Here is a 19,995-nt window from a genome sequence, read left to right as displayed (position 1 = left end):
AACAGTTAAAGAGCCAAAGCTGGAAGTCTGGTGAGAAAGAATTCTAAAGAACTGGATGAGGGAAGTTATTTATAGGCCCAGAGAGTGAGCAAGACAGAAGATAACGGGTCCAACAGGAGAGAATGTGCCCAGAATTTAATTAGTAGTTCCTAGGATTTAGTCAGAAGTCACACAAAGTCCACTGGAAGGAAGAGAGCTATTTCTGGGGAGATGATGCTAACACAAAAGAACAGAAAACAGCGCTGGTTGCAAACCACACAAGCCCAGGCACATGCAGCCCACACAGAAAAGCAGTAAAATGGTGCTCCAGTGACAACTCAGGTCATTTCACTCCTACCTGCTTTCAGCTGCTGAGCCTGCAGGATGGACATGGGAAAATGAAGAGCTGCTAAACCCTCAGAAAGCACCCAACGGCCCAAACCCAGCAAAACACACCTGACGGGCAGGAGGCCCCACCTGCTGCTTTAGCTGGTGCACCAGTCGGTCTTTCTCCCGCTTGAGGGCCATCACTTCTTCCTGCGTCTTCTTCTTTTTGGAGGCAGACAGTTCCAGCAGGGCGATGTTTGCATCTTTCTCACTGATTGCCGCAAGCAGAGCTTCCTGTCTGGTAAAATAAAGATTATGGTGATGATTTGTACAAAGTGGGAGAAAACACCATTTGGCATTTATAACTGACATGAGCCACGGAGTATTGTCTCAATGCGAAGGAATTATGAATAATGCTTAAGACAAACTACCTCCTTGCCTCTCAGAATAGACAAAGTTGTGTGGGTCAGAATCCCTGAGACCCACACACTGTGTCCTCTAAGAGAAGTGGCTTTCAATGGTTTCGCAGATATAGCTGCATATAAGAAATGGAGGGAGTCCATATGAACATTTGCTTTTAAAACACCTTCATCCATCTACCCATCTATCCATCAAGTTATTCATCCATATGCCTGTCCATCCTTCCTTCCATCCATATCTCCATCTACCTGTCCAACCATCCATCCATCTATCCATCCATCCATCCATCCATCCATCCATCCATCCATCCATCCATCCAGGTAACGTTCTAAGACAACCGGACAAAATTGGGCAGCAACTTCAATATCAAGTGTAACTGTTTTTCCCTGTAAGCTTTCCTTTTGAAGCCAGGCAGAGATACTTACTAGGGTTCCCTTCCCATTTTCAATGCAATTAGTGAGGCTTGCTTGCCATTCCACCAAAAATCATTTCTTCCCCAGTATTCCATATCTCAGTAATCACAGCACCATCCACCAAGTAGCCCAAAGCCCCAAACCTAAAGTTGTCCTTGATTCCTTTCCTTCCTTCTCTATCCAGAGCCAATCAACAACTTCAGTAGGTTTCACTCCAAAATACATTCCTTATCTAAACTAATCTGTTGCTAGGAAATGTTTCCCAACCACCAGCATCTATTCACATTGCTCATTCACTAGTCTCCCTGGTACAGACAGAGGCCAAGTAACCTTTAAAAACATTCGAAGTCCGGATTCCACCACCCTGTTGCATGAAAAATCCATTGCATCACTCATTAGACTTCAAATCCAGAGCCTTTACTGATGCCTGCAACTCGTTACACCAACTGGCCCTAACCACCTCTGTGAGGTCATCTTTTTCCATTTCTCCCTCCTCAATCATTAGGCTCCAGCACATTTTGTTCCTGAACTCTTTTCTAGTCCTTAAAAATGTTACACTTGTTCTCACCTCATAAGCTTTGTCTTGCCATTGCCTCTGGCTGGAATGGCTTCACCTTGCAGCTCCCTATCCTTCAGGTCTCAGCTCTAATGTATCCACTTCAGACAAGCCATCTCCAGCTGCTCTCCTTGGCAATGCCTCTCTACCTGGCACCTTGTACCCAAGACGCTGGCCAGCTACATTACCCCAGCATTTTTTGTTTAATTTCATACAACTCGTCACTATTAGAAAGGATCTTAGATATTGATGATTTTTCTCTACTTGACACTCCATGAAAGTGGAAGCTCCTTGGTCTTGGGCACTACTAGTTCTCCAGCTTCTGGCAGAGCACTGAGCACATAGCAGGTGTCTAAAATGTTTGTTCAAGCAATAGAGAAGTTCACTTCTCACGAACGTTGACGACACCATGTACAACTCTTCTCACGTAAAAATAATGACAATGAGTTGACTCCTGAGTACTCTCTGGTCACTGCTTACTCAGAAAAGTGTTAAAGTTGACTCCTCAAATTTTTTTTAAAATATATTTTATTGATTTTTTTACAGAGAGGAAGGGAGGGAGATAGAGAGTTAGAAACATCAATGAGAGAGAAACATCAATCAGCTGCCTCCTGCCACCCCCAGCTGGGGATGTGCCCGCAACCAAAGCACATGCCCTTGACCGGAATCGAACCTGGGACCCTTGAGTCCGCAGGCCGACACTCTATCCACTGAGCCAAACCGGCCAGGGCGACTCCTCAAATTTTAACAGTCCAATTTTATTGCAACATCTATTGCAGATTTTAATCTGGAATTTCCTGGGACCATTATTAACTAGGAAATGGCTCGCCTGGTGTATTTTATTTGGTCCTCCTTTCCACTGAGGGAAGTCTTGTCCCAGCCATTGTGTCACTTCAACCATTGTTTAGATAATTAAGAAGACCCCACAGTCCCAGGAAAGCCTCAATATTGGGTACTTTTTTTGCACACAAGTCCCAAGACTAAAACCTGTTTTGCCTTTTTTTAATCCCCACCACCAGACCAGACCCTCCCCAGATGATTGGACAATGTAGTCATTATTTAGATCTCAGGTCCTCTGTTCACTGCAGGGATTTGTATGGACTTTTCTGGGCCCTGCTAATGCCAGGCAGTAGAAGCTGCCGACTGAGGCTCAGTCAGACGTGTGAGCAGCAGAAATGTCAGGAGATATCTCCACTTTCTAGAAGAAAACCAGTGCAGGCTGGACTATGAAAAGCAGCATTACTATCTAGCTTTATAGAGCTCGTCTCTTTCTGGGTAACATCCTAAGACAACAGGCATGCTTGTTGTTGATGGCCAATGCATATTTACACATAAGGCCAAGCTGAAGAGTCTGCATGGGCTTCAAATCTCTACACCAACTCAGCTACAACACGCCCAAGGTGATTGCAACATTTTACCACACTCTGCCCCAAATTAAAATGTCCAAGTGAAAATTTTCAATGGAAAAAACCTTAAGAATCATTAAGAAAATTGGGAGTTGACAGCAAATTATGCTATATCCCTATGACTCACTCTTTACAGCTACATGCAGTCATGTAAAATGCTGATGGAAAATAATAATATGTGAAAACATGTTTGTTGAAAGACAATTCTCCATGAGTCTCATATTTTTGCACACTCTTTATGAGCATAGGCACTATCTTCTTTTCTCACATTTTTTTCAAGGATGTTTGTATAATAAATAGCCTTGGAAGATTGAGGCAGTGTCTCTTTTAGGATCAAAGAATAGCTATGCTTACAGCCCTGTATAATAGTGTCTCTTTCCAGAGCAAAGGGCAAGCATGTTACTGCCCATTATAAAAAATTTGGGCACCCTAAGTTCAGGGTTGCCCTCCTTTAATGCAACCCACTGCAGGTGTAGCTATTCATCTGTCCCATCTGCCTTGCCTTCATGGAACTTGGGGAAAGGAGAATTGACATAAATGTGCTGATGTTGCTGTCTGCACCTTGAGCAATGAAGTCCTTTGTCTCTGACCTAAAAGTCTCTGGTTTGCTGCCTGCATCCAGGACACTGAACCAGGCTGACTTGTTAAGCATACCATGGGGAAAATCTCAGATCCTTCACAGTTCTTGACATGCAAATGTCTATAGAATAAGATCCCAAAACATAAAATTCTATTCCTAGGAAAAACAAAAACAGGAAGAAAATGCTAATAGTTATTATCTCATAGTGGTAAAATGAATAGGCTACTTTTAAATATTTTTCTGCATGTACTTTTTTGCATTATTCTTCTCTTCCACAAAGTATCCTAAGAGTAAAGCCTAAAAAATTGTAAATGAAGCTTTTCAGTCACCAAATAAACTACAGGAACATGCTTCAAATACGTGGCAGACGTGAAATTTGCTCATTTTTAAATCAAAGTATTTATGTTCTCTCTGCCCTCTGGCTCTGTATGCACAGGTGAGTGCCTGCACACATACTCTCATACACGTCTAGAACAGTCTACATCATTCTCACTAGGGCAGCTGCAATAATCTCTTAGGTAGGCTCCCTATGTCCACTTTTATATTCCTAGTCCTATGGCCCCTTTTTAACCCATCTTTCTCTTTCAGGTCAAAATTCAGAATTATATAATTTTAATAACAGTTAAAAGTCACCATTAACCTAAAGAATGCACCTTCTAAACTCCTTTTCCCCTATAATTCTATAATTTAATATTTTCAGAATTTAACATATATTTCCCCTGTTATAATACTATCAAAAGTTCCAATACATTAATTTCTAATATCATTTTTCTTGTTAATCATATAAAAACATAAATTCCTAACTCTTTACAGATGTTATCACTAAATACAGCCCCAAATCTAGTTACACTTAAATCATTTTTATAAAAGTACATTTAAAAACACTCATCAATATTAGTATAAATATAAAATAATCAATTTTGTTCTTCATAATCTTTTCCTCAGTGTCCTTTTTGTTTTGTTTTATTTTGTCTGTTTTGGCTAACAAATCTATTTATGATAGAACTCTGTATAAAATTAGTGTAAGAAGAGTTATATCTCATTTAAATATTGACTGTTATTAATGAAAATTTACCCTAAAATACCTTGATTGAATTCTACATTCAATAATTTTAGTCTAATTAAATCAAAGAGTAATTGCCAGAAGGTAGTAAAAGTATATAAAACTAGACAAACATGATCATTTCACACTTAGAAAGAATTTATGATGCTTTTAAGGCTATGCCTGACCTTAATAGGTAATGACCTATTTGTACAGGAATGCCAGGTAGAGCAAACTCTTAATTCTAGAGTTGGCGGAGTCAATATATTAAATTTTTTAAGCAATAAGCTTTATACAATGAACTTTAAATAATTCTTTATCAAGATGATACATTTTAACTAATAATTTAGACCACTGAGAGTGAATTCTGCAGTTAGGACTTTCATTACCTCTGCTTTAAAAGTGAGGGTGTTTTGTTTTTTGTTTTGTTTTGTTTTGTTTTGTTTTTTTTAGGTGAGGATTTCTGAACATAAGATTCTACATCAGATTCTACACCTTTACAATTCCCATAAGCCACTTTGCTGATACATACTTAGAACACCTAATGATGAAGACTTTACTGAAAAAAACACAGAGGTCCATTTTGAGAAAATGGCAAACACTGGAAAAAATTAAGAAACTTAAATCGAATGTTCCTGCTTTTTCTTTTTCCAACAGGGAATTCGGATCCAGCCTGTCCCATATTGGGAAAATAAAAGAGGTGCAGCACCAAAAGAATACCAGGGATAGGACACTTGGATATAAATTGGAAACACAAAGACAAATCCGCATTCTTTTCCCCAGCAGGTGAATCACCTTCCAGATCCAATCACCTTCTCCATACGTGTACATCACTTCGGAAATTGTGACTGTCCCATCCACCTGAAGAAAGTGTCCATGAGCCTAAAATCGCTTTCAGCACTTAACCTGACCTCTTTGCTTATTCACAGACAATGCAGAGAGGACATACATACTCATCTTTAGAGTTAGCGGGGTTTAGTATACGCCAAAGGCTTGCAACCTTATCTTTAGAAACTGCAATGTTCCAGTGTACATATACTAAGGTGATCTGTCTAGCCCCAAAATGCAGCTTAAAATATAAAAAAAAGGAGCCCAAATACGCTAGGAAGGAAGATAAGATAATGCAAAGAGAAATAAATCTATAACAGCCTGCTGAATGCCAAGCTAAGAAAGCGGACCATGGACAGCATTTTATCAAAGTGCAGCCTAAACAAATGTCAAGGGGAATAATTTCTTTAACAAATATGGGCAACAATGGAGTGAAATGGGGCAATTCTGTGCCCTTGCGTGCATTTAGTCAGGGCTAACAATGGATGAAAATATGTGCACGGACACATTTAATAACCCTAAACTGTCATTCAGTTTGTAGGAGGTAGTCAAGATATAGCTAATAAAACACCAAAAAAATGGTTTTAGCCACCCTGGGGGAAAAAAAACCCTTTATGGAATAAAACAAAAGAGGGTTGAAAGGTGGCTCCCACTAAGATAAATGCCTTCTTTTGAGTGTTGGCTGTGGCTAACCTTCTCAAGGAGAACTCCAGAATCCGGATGGTAACACATCGCTACTTCACTTATCACAGTCAATTTAAAAGGGAGCTTTATAAACATTTCTATTTCACTCCCTGTTGCTGTCTTTCTATTAATGATGACTTGGGTTGGGGGGGAAGGGCATCTAAAATTAATTTTCCAAGTTGTAAATGAGGCAGGCTAATTAGGAAGTTATAAATTGGTTGGGGGGAGAGCATTAGCACATTTTGTTTTTTCTGGTGGGATTTTGTTTTAGTTAGCCGACCCATCTTTAGGAACACATTCAATTACAAAAGCAGATGCTTAAAAAAATGCACTCCATTAAGAAATGTTTGGATAATGACATACGAGGGAGAACCTACATTATGTATGGTGCTCAGCCCACAGTCATGTTCTAATCATACTGTGGGAGAAAAAAAATTCCGCTCAATCAACTTTGCCAGTTAATTACTGTTTTCTTTCCCTTGTGACCCTGAATCTTCAACCATAAGTTCAGTAGGAGGTGACTTAAGACAGCCGGTGACGAAAGATCCTGTTCAAAACAGCCTCGTCTCACCCCTGGGGTGAGGGTAGGTGAAGGTTCGCTGCGATCAACCCTGGAGAAAGATGCTCATTTGCCTACATTTTCAAAGCTGTATTTTCAAATGGCGTCTTGAGAACGAAAAGGCTTTTGATATCAATTTATATCAACACTCCCCACCAGTAAAACGATGCATTGTGCGTGCGGAGGGGGCCATGTAGAAAATGAAGTCACTCACCTCAGGGTGGGGCCCGCAGGGGGAGATGTAGTGGGACAATCAAGGACAAAGAACAGAGCAGACTTGTACAGGCCAGGCTTTGGCAGCCCAGACTTCTTAATGCGGTTTGCTCTCTGTCGCCCACCTAAAACTGACCTCAAGAAATAGTTTACTCCAATTACGCAGAATTTTGTCTTTGAAACCTAATAGCACATGACTGGAATTTCCTCACACGGGGGCCACAGAGTCTTCTGGAAGCTCTTTGCTCCACGCACTAGCCCCAGCATGACTCGGGGAGGCAGCTAGCCCACCCTAGGGTTCCTCTAAGTGCAACTGGATCCAGAAGCTCGAAAAGGCCAGGGTACTTCAGGGCACCAAGATGCAAATGCTAGCACCACTTGGCATTCTGCTACAAAGGGGTATAGGTGAGAATGAGGCCCACAGGGAAAGGACCCAGGCCGGAGGAGGGCAAGTGCCAGGAAGAGCTACTGCCCTATCCTGAAGTGCTCTCTCCATTCCCATCCCTTCGGTGAATCGATGGAAAGGCAATAAGAGGTGAAAGGACCACTGCCCAGGTCCTGGCAGAGGACATGTGCGAGGGAGTACTGTTACCGTGTGCCTGATCACCAAAAAACTTAATTTTAAAAATAGAGGAAGATAAAATACTTCTTTTGATTATGTTAACCTATTATGATTTCTATACAAATAAAATATCATCCAAGTCCTAGCCGGTTTTGCTTAGTGGTCAGAGTATTGGCCGGCAGACTGAAGGGTCCTGGGTTCAAATCTGACCAAGTGTACATGTCCGGGTTGTGGGTTCGATCCCCAGTAGAGGGCGTGCAGGAGGCAGCCGATCGATGATTCTCTCTCATCATTGATGTTTCTATCTCTCTCTCCCTCTCCCTTCCTCTCTGAAATCAATAAAGAAATATATTTAAAAATATATATTTATAATAATAAAAGCGTAATATGCTAATTAGACCGGGTGTCCTTCTAGATGACCTTCCAGATGAAGCCAGGGCTGCGAGGGAAGCCCAGGTCCTGGGTGCCAGAGGGAAGCCAGCGCCAGCAGCTGCGGGAAGAAAGGCCTACTCTTGCACGAATTTCATGCATCGGGCCTTTAGTATTATATATAATTCAAATCCTTCCTTAATAGGAAAAGGTCCTGGTTTAGTGTCTCAGCATTGGAGTTGAATATACCTGGGCTTGAATCTCCACAATACCTTTTGTTTCTATGACCCTGAGCAAGTTACTTAATGCCTCTGCAACACAAATTTGCTCTTAAATGGACTAAGAAGGATAACAGGAACTCTCTCTTATGAGATTTAAATGTGATAATGCATGCAAAGATTTTGTTCAGTTGCCTGACATAACTATGCAAAGGTTAGCAATTATTATTTTATCCTATGGGCACCACCAAATGTAAAGATTCAAAAGTTTTGTATTATTTTCTATTGGACTCCCCTCTGTAAATGTAAATGTACTAGCGGATCTCTTAATTTAAAAACAGACTCTCAGAGAAGCCTCTGAAATTGGTTGCTGTTAAGCTGCACATTTGACTTTCAAGAGCTGATGTCTGTTCTGCAAACAAACTTAAAGAAGAAAACAGAGTTTGTGTGTGAAGAAGAATCTGTCCGTCATAAAAGCATCCCCTACCAGCTAGGTCCAACTTGGTCAATACCTGTTCGACATCATTCCATCCAGACTGCTAGGAAAGGCCACTCCCAGAAGTGGGCAAGACATGATTTCCTGCAGTATGGGAAATGGAAACATGTTCTAACAGGTGACCTTTTAAAAGTCAAGGTCAAGTGCAAAATCTAACCAAAGTCAAACAACTTCAAAAAAAAAAAATTCTTCCATTATAAAAAACGTTTTAAAAAGTTGGTGAATTTGGAAGGCAGGGAGGGCAAGTGAAATGAAGGGGCTCCGTGACCCACCAGCAAACCTGGCTGTGGTGTGTGATGTGGTGATGCACATTCATCCGTGGTAATTCCTGCTCAATGGTAAGAAGGCTTCCCTGTTGACCACTGAACTCTGCCAAGGTAGCTGTCTATGTGAAATACACCCAGCCAGACTGCCTGGGAGGGTTATTGATGATTGATAATGAGAAACCAAATACATCTGGGCTTCACTGTGAGCCGGAGCTTTGCCCAGCATTCCCCTCACTAAACCTACTGGCCATGGATAATCAGTTAGTATCAGGAGACGTGCTGCATCACATTACATTTTTCATTGGAAATGAACAACTGTCAGAAAGTAGGTCACTGACTTCAAGGTTTAGCCCCCAAGCCATCTGATCAATTATTTTTTTTCTTTTTATTGGTGAGATGAATGTGCACGTATGCATGTGTGTGTTTAAGTTTCCAAAAGAGTATATTTCAATGTTCTCTCTAGTATATACTGAGGCAACCAAGATTTGTTAGTAAGTCTCTGCACAGAACAGCAAATTGCCCTCCTGTACCTTGAAGTAAAAATTCCCCCTCTTAATTTGAAATTTTTGTGCTAAGTCAAACCTCCCTTTGTTTATGTTTACATGAAATAGAATATTGCCATCGGCTAAATTATAATGAAAAACACAACAGATTGTCATGTCATTGCTGGAAGAGGGATCCGAGCAGAGGGGGCACATTCCAGAATTTCGTTAACGCAACATTTGAAGAAAATCAAATTAGGGTTCTGTGAAGCAGATCTCTGCTGAGAGAAATACAAAAAATTGAGTTGGTTGGAAGCAGCTCCTCGGAGAGAGTTCCTGTTTCTGGGGAGAAAAAAGGCCGTGTGCTCCTGCTCCGGGGAAGGCAGCAGAGTGGCGTGTCTGCATGCTCCGTGGGGATGGTAGTGGTCAGGCAGAGCAGGCTTCTAGGAGGGGCAGGAAGGCAGGGTACCACTAACCATATTCCCATCGACCTGATGCTGTTCTTCCTGGCCGTGCCTGCCACAGAACTGAACCACAATTCCGGGAAACCAACAGGAGTCTTCCTTTGGGACACTGATGGCTTCTGGAACATCCTCGGCCATGCAATTCCTCACATCAATGTCTTAGGGACTTTGAGAAGTCTAGCCTTTAGGTCTGCCATCTCGTGGCCATTGCAATAAATACCGCCCTTTGCTATTTTTTCCCAAAGTAGTTACACCTCCATAATCTATATTCTAAAAAGTTACCACAAAGGGTGCTTATTAAACAAATGAACTTTAGCCACAGGAGGGCTCCACAAGGCAGAGGGAGCTAGGGCATTTCACATTCCAATCGCCTTTCTGCTCACATTTTTCATTCCTGATGAAAGCTTTGATTCAAATGATCATTTATCAAATTACTAAATAATCATTTGGTACAGGGTTGGGCCTGCTAAGAAATCGGGTAAGAGGTAATAGGCATGTTTTAGGTGCCTATTTTATTTTTTAATGGACACACAGCTGTTTCCAAATGAGCAAGTCTCTGCATCTCTGTACTTGCCATAGACTTGCTAAGAGAATATTCAGAATAAAACAGATTATAAATTCAAAGGGGCTTATTGCCTGAAAATTACGAGGGAACATTTTCCTGGAAGTACCTTAAAGTCCAAATGACAGAGTTCAGAAATACATACATCAACCTTCTGAGGACACGAAGGAAGACCATATTTGTCACAGATCCATGTTAGAAAGAAATTGCTAAAATGCCCCCAGGAAAACACACTGAGCCTGTCTAATGCGCACTCAGCATCGCTTGTTGAACGTCAACTGCACGTGGCCATCTTCTCAGCAAGGCTTCCCAAATGTACCATAACCTTCACATCAACAGGAGGTGCAAGAGCAGATTTAATGGCCCTAAATTAATTTTAGGTCCCTAGTTACAGAAGTATAGAACTATACACTTCTATACACTTGATGTGCTGCATTGCTAAGCAACTGATTAAAAAATCATATATATATATATATATATATATATATATATATATATATATATATATATAAATCAGCTAGTGAATCCAGAAATAACAAGTTATATCTGTTAGTTACCTGAAATTTCTGGATTCATGAGACAATACATGGGACACTACCAGCGTGTTCCTTCTCAGAGGGTGAGGGAACGTGAAACCAGACGGCGGATGCAGAATGAAAGAGTCTGGTAAACTACCTGAACGCACTCCACATCTGGAAAGAATCGTGGGGGAACCAGCCCGAGACACAATGGTATAGAAAGCAGTCTCAGATTTACAGTATGGGTGGCCTTGTGGCTCATGGAAGCGAAATTTCCACTCTGGGAGGAGCAATCGCCAGAACATTTCTGGAGTGAAATTAGGAAGTCCAACCTGAACACCAACTGAACTGAGCGTGTTCCTTTGGGTGGCTGTTTACTGGCCTTACAAGCAAATCAACCAGATGTGCAGAGCCCAGATCTTCAGTGCCTTTAACACACATTTACTAAGCACCCACTGTATGTCAGGTCCCAGGGACAAAAGCACAAACCAGACAGGCACCACCCCTGCTTCTTCGGAGCTTGTAACACAGTGGACTCCAGAGACTCTCCAAGGTCATGAGTTGGCTGATCCTACAATGATGTCATCCCCTTCTCCCCGATCTGCCCAAACACACACACAAAATAAAAATGAAAAAGAGAAAGAAAGAAATACCCTTCTATTTCCATCAGGAACACATATCAGATCGCCAGCAGTAGCATGTGAAGAAGATACTCATGAATCCCGTTTACCAATCCAAAGTCTTGGTCTAAGAATCCACACAGCATTTCCACTGATATGTATCAGATCCTGTGATAACAGATTCAAAAGCTCCCTCCCATCCCATCCCCTTCCTCTGAATGTCTAGTGCAAGCCAGCTGCAATCCAGAAGCTCAAATACCAAAAAATACATAGAAACACTAGACCTTGTTCATAGCTATTAGAGGCTGAATGATAAGTGCACTTTTTGTGTGGATCCGAAGCAATCGAATATCAGTGATTTCATACAGTTCAACCTTCTATAATAAATAATAGCAACTTTACTGGTTTCTTTGTTTGTTTATAATATATGCCCACGGATAATTTTAATTATTTATCACTTCTACAGGCAAAGATTTAAAAGGTTGAGGTAATTTCCTCTCCACAATATCAACTATTATCCCCCATGTACCCAATACTAATCACTTGAGACAATTAACCCAGGAGAGAGCCTGCTACACAGATCACAGGGGAAGGAGGGGGTCCTAGCAGCCCAGAACGGTAACAGAGGCTCCCAGACCTGGAAAACCACTTAGTGAGATGCTTCCTGGTGACCAGACTTCAACCTGACACTGATTACCACTCCCCAAGATACTGACCTGTTGACTGATTGCTTTGAGATCAGATCATCGATCTCCCAGGACAGCCTTGAGGCTGCCCAGCCCCACTGAGCAGCAATGGAGCCCCTTTCTTTAGATTTGAACTTCAAGTCACAGGACCTAAGGCAGAAGTCAAAGCAGAATGGGGCTGCAGAACTCCTAAAGGGGTTTTTCCGAAGTCTCATTGATGAGAGGCTCAATAAAAAAGCGTTCTTGAGGACAGCAACACACGCATGGCGGCAGCCTAAAAGAGCAGTCGGATGTCAACCAACGTCTTAATATCCCCCCCATGTCTGAAGAGACTTTACTCTGGACAAAATACTGTGCTAGGTGCTATGAGAGATGACAAACTTTTCTGGCAATGAAAGCAAATGCAAAGGAAAAGTTTAATCACAAAACAAAAGATAAACAATTGTTGATTAATGACTCCATTGTTAGAATGGAGGATAAACAATTATTAATAGTTATCACTTTGTTTGTTATAGGCATATGTGAGGCCTGAGTAGAGCACATTGTTTCATTTAGTCCTCTCAAATTATCCCCCCAGGAGACAGCTGTTATTACTCCTATTGCGGAGTTGAGTGAACTGAAGCTGTGAGATTTAAGCAGATTGAACAGTCACATTGCTTTTAAACGGTGTGACAGGAATTTGGATCCAAATCTGTGTGAACTGGTCAGTTCACAAACATGCTTGGTTGGAGGAAGGAAGCGACATCAGTTTGGTCTGGGATGACAGGGCCGGGCATCATAAAGGGCAGAAGAGACGGCTGGGTGTGAGGGAGGGCTGGACTGGCAGGGTTCTGGAAGGACAAGAGAGACTTCCCAGTGAGGATAAGTGTCTGAGGAAAAGCTAAGAAGATTCAGTCATTTAAAATTATTTCTGTCTTCCTTATTTACATCTCCATTTCCAGCTGCATAACTTCCATGGATTAGTTAAGAGACAATGTGGCCAAATTAAGTAATTCCTAAGTGCCAACCCAAGGACTGGTACTAGCTTGTGCTGAGGTCTTCCTACACGCATACATACATATTTGCACACATATATACTCATTTACACATTCATTCACATACATGAAAACATGTATAATAAAAAAAGCATAATATGCTAATTAGACCTGACGTCCTTCCGGATGACCTTCCAGACAAAGCTGGGGCTGCAAGGGAAGCTCAGGTCCTGGGTGCCAGAGGGAAGCTGGTGCCAGCAGCTGGGGGAAGGAAGGCCTACTCTTGCACGAATTTCGTGCATTGGGCCTCTAGTCTGATATAATAAAAGGCTAATATGCAAATTATCCCCTTGACCTGGAGTTTTACCTGGAGTTTAACCAGGGGGTGGGGCTGGCCAGCCAACTGCCTGTGGCCCCTCCCCTGGCCAGCCCTGCCCTGCATTGTCCCCCCACCTTGATCAGGGGTGGGGCCGGCCAGCCAGACCCCACCCATGCACGAATTCATGCAATGGGCCTCTAGTAGATAAATATTGTAGGAATAAGATTGCCAACACCCTTTCTAGGTAACAGCAATTGAATAGCCTTATGTAACTTAATCGCTTAATTAGGTTGTCAAGCTTTATGTTGTTTTCAAAAATATTTTTTCATATTATTGGCCCATTATATCCAAAGTCTAGAAAGCACTCATTTGGTTGCCAAATGTTATTATACTTAGGGTGTGTGTGAGGAACGCCTGGGGCATTCGCTTTGGTCCTTCTTTACTGAGCGTGGGTGGGAACTTACTTGTCTTTTGGAAAGTGCTCGATGTTTCCCTATTGCTGAGGCTCCCAGGCAGGCCGCCCTATCAGTGTCATGCTGCACCCAGTTCTTCCTGCGAAGAGGCCATTCCTTTGGTATCTGTATGAGATAGTCTCTGTCCTTGGGATCTAGGTGGAGAGTCATCTTTAATTTCACAAACAGGCCCTGTTAGGTCTTTCTGGGGCCTTCAGTGCCCAGAGCAGGAAAAGAAAAGCTGAGTTGGTCAACAGGCATCCTTAGGAGAACCACACCTACAGGTGACCAGAGGGTCCAGTGTGAAATATGGCATACTCTGCCTCTCCTTTCACGGTCCCTGTTGTTGGGCTGTGATGCCATGTTTGTGTGGATAGAACCCGGGAATGTGGGAATAATCAGTGTCTGGGAAGACTTGGGAATATGGTAGTTATTCTGTTAACTATCTGCTGTGAATATAGATGAGACTTGCTCCAGGGGGAGCCTAAGATTTGAACTAGGACCTAAGGATGGAAGTCACAGGTAGTTATAAGGCAAATGCCAGTTCAAAAACAGGAAGGACTCGAGTCAAGTCATAGCTGTCACACAATAGAGCGGCTGCCTCGTTCCCATCTCTGAAGCTCCTGGCGCAGACAACTGAAGACCATGCTGAGCAATTCCCAGAGAAAGAATTCTAACAAACAATAACTGGTGAGACTAAACGCGTGTTTTTGTTAGGTTTCTTTGAATTGCAAGTAACAGAAACGGATTCTGGCTAACTTCGCAAAGAGAGGAAGTATTAGTAGGATACTTGGATAGATCAAAGGAAAAAAAGAGCTAACAAGTGAACTTTAGGAAGGTCAGTAAGAAAGTCGCTCCAGGACACTCATAGCAGGAAATCCCAAATCTTTCATGGGAAGACATACCATTTATGTAATAACTCTGCTACAACCTTCAGGCCTAATGTAAAAAGAATGATGTTTGACCTTCCTGGAAAGAAACAGATTGACCCAATCCAGGTTATTCAGTTATGGCCTGGGGTCCCTGTCACTGGGAACCCACCCTAAATAATGAAGTCACATTAAAAAAAAGGGGGGGGGAGGGCGATACCTAGGAGTTGAAGGCTATCCTAGCTGGCAATTATGCTAATGATCTATAGCCTGAAGGGTCTGTTTCAGTGGTGTGCTGGAACTGGTTTTTACTGGCTAGTGAAAGTCAATTATATGCATCTCTTTCCAACTCCAGGGCAGTCTGTACCTTGGCCATGGTAGAAGAATTTATACCATAGAAATTGGCAAACACTACGGATCAGACTTTTTCCTTTTCATTGACCTGGTTTATCAGCACACCATTGGCCTATTTCAACACTGGACAGTCTTTCCAAGACTGTTATACACCCCAGAGGACATGCCATAGATCCCACATTAGGGAATATATAGCTAACACTCACCAGCACTTTTTCTATGCCAAACACTATTCTATAGCACTACAGTAACATAACACTATACTATACGCTATACTGTTCTAACTCCTTTATGAATATTAACTCATTCAGTCTGCACAAACATCGAATGAGGCTGGTACTATTATTTCCCCACTTGACAGATAAGGAAATAGAGGCAGAATGGAGTAAATCTGAACCCAGGCAGTCTATAATAAGTCCTCAAAATAAAATAGACAATGGGTAGCTGTTGTTTTGAGTTGTGATACCTGTGACACAGAAAAATACAAGCAACTCAACCACTTTGAACCCTCAGCTGGATTCCAATAAGAGGATCACCCCTCCATCTCAAGGCTGATGTCAGCGAGCACGGCCCGGGATAGCTCTCCTTTCATTACCTGGGATGCTGGGCGATTGTATCCAAACCCAAAAGCTACTACAAATCCAGGGGGATGAGAGTGGCTCATAGCACACAGTGCCAGAATTCCCCATGTGAGTGACAGCAGCATTTCAGGACTCAGTGGGAAGTGCACATCCCATCAGTGTTCCTGAATGGGCCATGATGCCACAACCCCAATGAGAAAGGACAGAAAGTCTGAACTTTCCACCCACCTCTCTCACTAGTCCTACTGGGAGGCAGACATGGAAAACTGCAAGCAGGGCCTAATGGAAAGGTTGTCACCTGATTGTAGATGTGTGCCTTGGACAAGTCACTTTACACATCTTAGCTGTGGGGCCTATGAAATGGAAATTATGTTATCTACCCCTAAGGTCACCGAGAGCTTCAAATGAGCTGGCCCCCAGAAAAGCATCTGGTAAACTGTGCAATCTCACGCCAGGGTGAGCATTACCGTCAGCAACACCCTTACTCACATGGCAAGTGGGCCCTGAAGCCAGGGCTGCCCCAATGCAATTGGATTCATCTCAAACAAAATGTGATATGATCCCACTATCAATTAAGCCAAACTAGCCCAGCCGCTGTCAAATCATCAGTCCCAATGGCTGACGGGAGTTTCAGCTGGGACAGTTGTAAGTTCGTGAAGGGAAAATGACGATCAGAAGGAAACACAAGCCAGCTTTCCTCTTCCAATGATTCCTTGAGAGAAGTGACCATAATCCATTGGCAGGAAAGACAATCACTGTTTCTAAACAGACTTTAAAAATTATTCATTTTGTGGAGTGAAGGCCTGGGGGAGGAGTGGCGCGGGTGCAGGGTGGAGGGTGTCAATGGGGGGAAAAGAGGACATCTGTAATACTTTCAGCAATAAAGATAAATTTAAAAAATTATTAATTCCCATAATGAGAATTTCCATAAAACGAGAATATCCACTGAAGATTTGTTGAGTGAGTGAATGTGATTCCGCAGACCTGGAGGTAAACCCTCGTTCTGCAGCACTATCTGCTGTGATTTTGAGAAGTCAATAGACTCTGTACATCTCAGTTTCTTCACCCATAAACTGAGACTAATAACCCTCACTCTCATGGAGAATTATATGAGATAAAATAGGTAAACCATTTAATACATTTAGTTGGACACAGCAGTTATTATGGTAAATGCAAGCTGTAGTTATTATTACTATTATGTATTCATTTGCTTCATTAATTTACTATTATTATCAGCTACAAGATAAATATGTTCAAATCACCAATTGCCAAGGGAGTAATATGAGTATTCCCAGCTGCTAGAGACAAGAAGAGAGAGCTTTTTATTTATTTATTTTTTTAACAAAAAGGAATGTTGAGTAACGATAGTCTCGCTTTTCTGTATTTGTATCGAAAGACTCAATATGTTCCTAGTGTTTACCAGGGTCTCACAAGTCCACTTCCACACACTTAAGCAAATGTAAATTGGAAAGTGGAAATGCATTTTTCTGATAAGTGCAAGAGGAACTGCATTATAAAACAGACAGTGCATTCCAGACAGCATTTCCACTCTAGATTTGGCTTTCTTTTTTTCTTTTTTTAATCACTTAGCAACTCTTTTGAATATCCAAATCCAATATTTCAGTGGATCTTCAGAGCCAAAAAGCTTTCTGCAAAGGATTAAAGAAGTAGCAAAGTGTCATGATGAACATGAATTCGATTCCCTTGAAAGAAAAATGAAAGTTGTGGCTATTGCCAAGCCGGTGTGGCTCAGTGGATGAGCATCAAACCTATGAACCAGGAGGTCAAGGTTTGATTCCAAGTCAGGTAGGGCACATGCCCAGGTTGTGGGCTCAATCCCCAGGGTGGGGTGTGGGGGAGGCAGCTGAATAATAATTCTCTCTCATCACTGATGTTTCTATCTCTCTCTCCCTCTCACTTTCTCTATGAAATCAATAAAAATAAATAGTTTTTTTAAAAGTCATGGCTATGACAGTTCCCCATTTTTATGTAAAGCATTTTTTTAAACTCCACAAAATTATAACAGGAAAAATATTAACAAAGTTCTATGGTCAAATAAGCGAACGTCCCATCAATTTATTTGTAGTTTCTCTTTGGATCTCAAACAGACACAGGTGCTAAATGTCTTTCTTTGTCCTGTTAAAGAAGTCTGAAATTCTTAGAAGTTTCTATCCTAAACAACTCAACATAAACCAGGACAATTCTTTGCATAAAATCGAATGATTTTAACTTCTAGGTTAAAACATATATAAAGTATCTATAACCCACAAATTGTAATAATATAGCAAAAGAACTTGTATTCTTAAGTGACAGCTGCATTCTTTAAGTCATTCCTTCCTTTTAAAAAGGGAGGATGAAGGAGATACAGCAAATGTTTTGATATGAAGACAAACTCTCCACTTTTACTTTAAAAAACTAATTACGAATAAAATCCTCAGCTAATAATTGGCTATTCATCTCTCTTCCCCCCCCCCCAACTTAACTATTTCCTCAAAGATCAATCTGCACTTCATTTATTTATTTCCACATAAAGACGGCTTATAATTCGCTTAACCCAAGTTTGAAATACTAGGTTGTCTGTAAATATGGAAGCGCCTGGAAGAAGCCCCGGTAATTGGTGCTTTTAGCCGCCCACTTCATCTTGCTTAAATTACCAGCGTTCACCATGAGGAATGACCGAGAGGCACAGGTTGAGTAACCACCAGGATGGCAAATGCAGGGGAGGAGGTTAATAAAGATTATTGTCAGGAACCTGAACTGCTATTCCAAATCGCGGCAACCAGCAAGTCACAAATTAAGAGCACTCGCTAACTAGAAGCGAGGTGACGGCCAACTGCGGTAGTTAAGATATTATTGCTTCTGTAAATGCTAAACTCCAGTATAAAGTAGACATGTAATCTTCAACTCCCCAAACACCCCAATTTGGCCACTAAAGATGCTGTTTTACATTTCCAAACATTTTCCCCTGTCACTACTTTTTAGACTTCAGTTCTCAGGTTGTAAGTATTTGTTACTTGCAAAGAAGCCCCCTTTGAACACTGAAGCATGGGAGGCATTTGTAACGAACCGCCAACGCCGCCTGCCAAACAAAAACTCCCCGCTGGTGACATGACCACCTAGTGACCTCTAAAGATGTTGTAACAATGTGAAAAATAGCTCCCTCTTGTAGGAAACAGCAATTTTTTAAATTAAACGTACATCGAACGTTCGCTTACATACAGATAAATGGTGTTCAGAGTCACCTTCTCTGTTTCCAATTTCAATCTTTTGAAACCCAGCCCAAACCTAAATAAATAAACGTTGATACTAAGAAGAAACTAAGAGCTCAAGAGCCTTGTGATTTTGCAAACAGCTTTTTTCCATTTTTGAAAATCTAAACTCTGGGCCAGACACTGAACAGGTAATGAAAAGGAACAGGCCTGGCAGTCCCTCTGTGGTTCTAAGCTGAAAACTACGTCAGGCAGAAATAAGTGGCTATAATTTGGCAGGCTTAATGTCTTTAAAAGTTTGCAGCTTGCTAGAGAGAGAAAAAAAGTTTTTTTTTTATAAAACAGTTATAACATTTACAAATTGAAACACAATCACTAAGCTAAAAAGCCACCTTGACATAATTTCATTATGCTCAGACTTTTAAACATATTTTTATCATCTTCAAGTGTTTTTTTGCACCTAATAAAATAGCAGGCACTAATAATTATTAAAACTGGGGCACTGAGAGGCTCTTTGATGCGAACATAATCTCAGGTGACTGCAATATTGGAGAATTCAGTTTATACTGTTTGACATCCAAATATTCAGGGCTAGTCTCACTTTAAAAGGTGCAACGGAGCTTCCCATACACGCCCAATAGGACAGGAGGAATGGGAAATTGGACTTGACAGTAAGGATTTTGGAGGCTGGGGATCACTGTTTTTCCGGTTAGCTTATCTTTCTAAAATTTCAAAATTAAAAGTCTCAAAGCACCAGGAGTACGACATGTCAAAGGCTGTTTGACTTTAATGTGTCTGTTGTTCATCCTGACATCTTCTGATGAATTATTTCCAAACACTGGCCCAGGCCACGAAAAATCAGATCAGCTTGAAAGCAAAGTGGCACCAGCAACTGTTTGTTTCCAAGCCATTAAAATCCTGTGCGATCACTCATTTTAGAAAGAGTCTAGCCTTGCCTCTTTGAATCTTTCTCACCAAGCCCCACAC

At 41.5% G+C, this 19,995-nt stretch overlaps 1 protein-coding gene across 4 annotated transcripts in view; it reads right to left on the bottom strand.

Annotated features, from left to right (window-relative positions):
• ERC2 (ELKS/RAB6-interacting/CAST family member 2) overlaps window positions 1-19,995 on the bottom strand; it is a 906,943-nt gene that overhangs the window by 221,785 nt on the left and 665,163 nt on the right. For 3 of the 4 annotated variants that reach the window (XM_059663255.1, XM_059663257.1, XM_059663258.1), the window contains one exon: window positions 457-604. In XM_059663255.1, coding sequence (XP_059519238.1) covers window positions 457-604 — 148 coding nt within the window. Of the gene's footprint in view, window positions 1-435; window positions 605-19,995 lie in introns of all 4 variants that reach the window. The other variant, XM_059663256.1, reaches the window with a different exon arrangement.

This window comes from Myotis daubentonii, chromosome 14 (genome assembly GCF_963259705.1).
Source record: "Myotis daubentonii chromosome 14, mMyoDau2.1, whole genome shotgun sequence".
In the NCBI taxonomy this organism is placed as follows: domain Eukaryota; kingdom Metazoa; phylum Chordata; class Mammalia; order Chiroptera; family Vespertilionidae; genus Myotis; species Myotis daubentonii.
The sequence above is the reverse complement of the archived record's forward strand: the minus strand, read 5'-3'. Positions and strand labels throughout refer to the sequence as shown.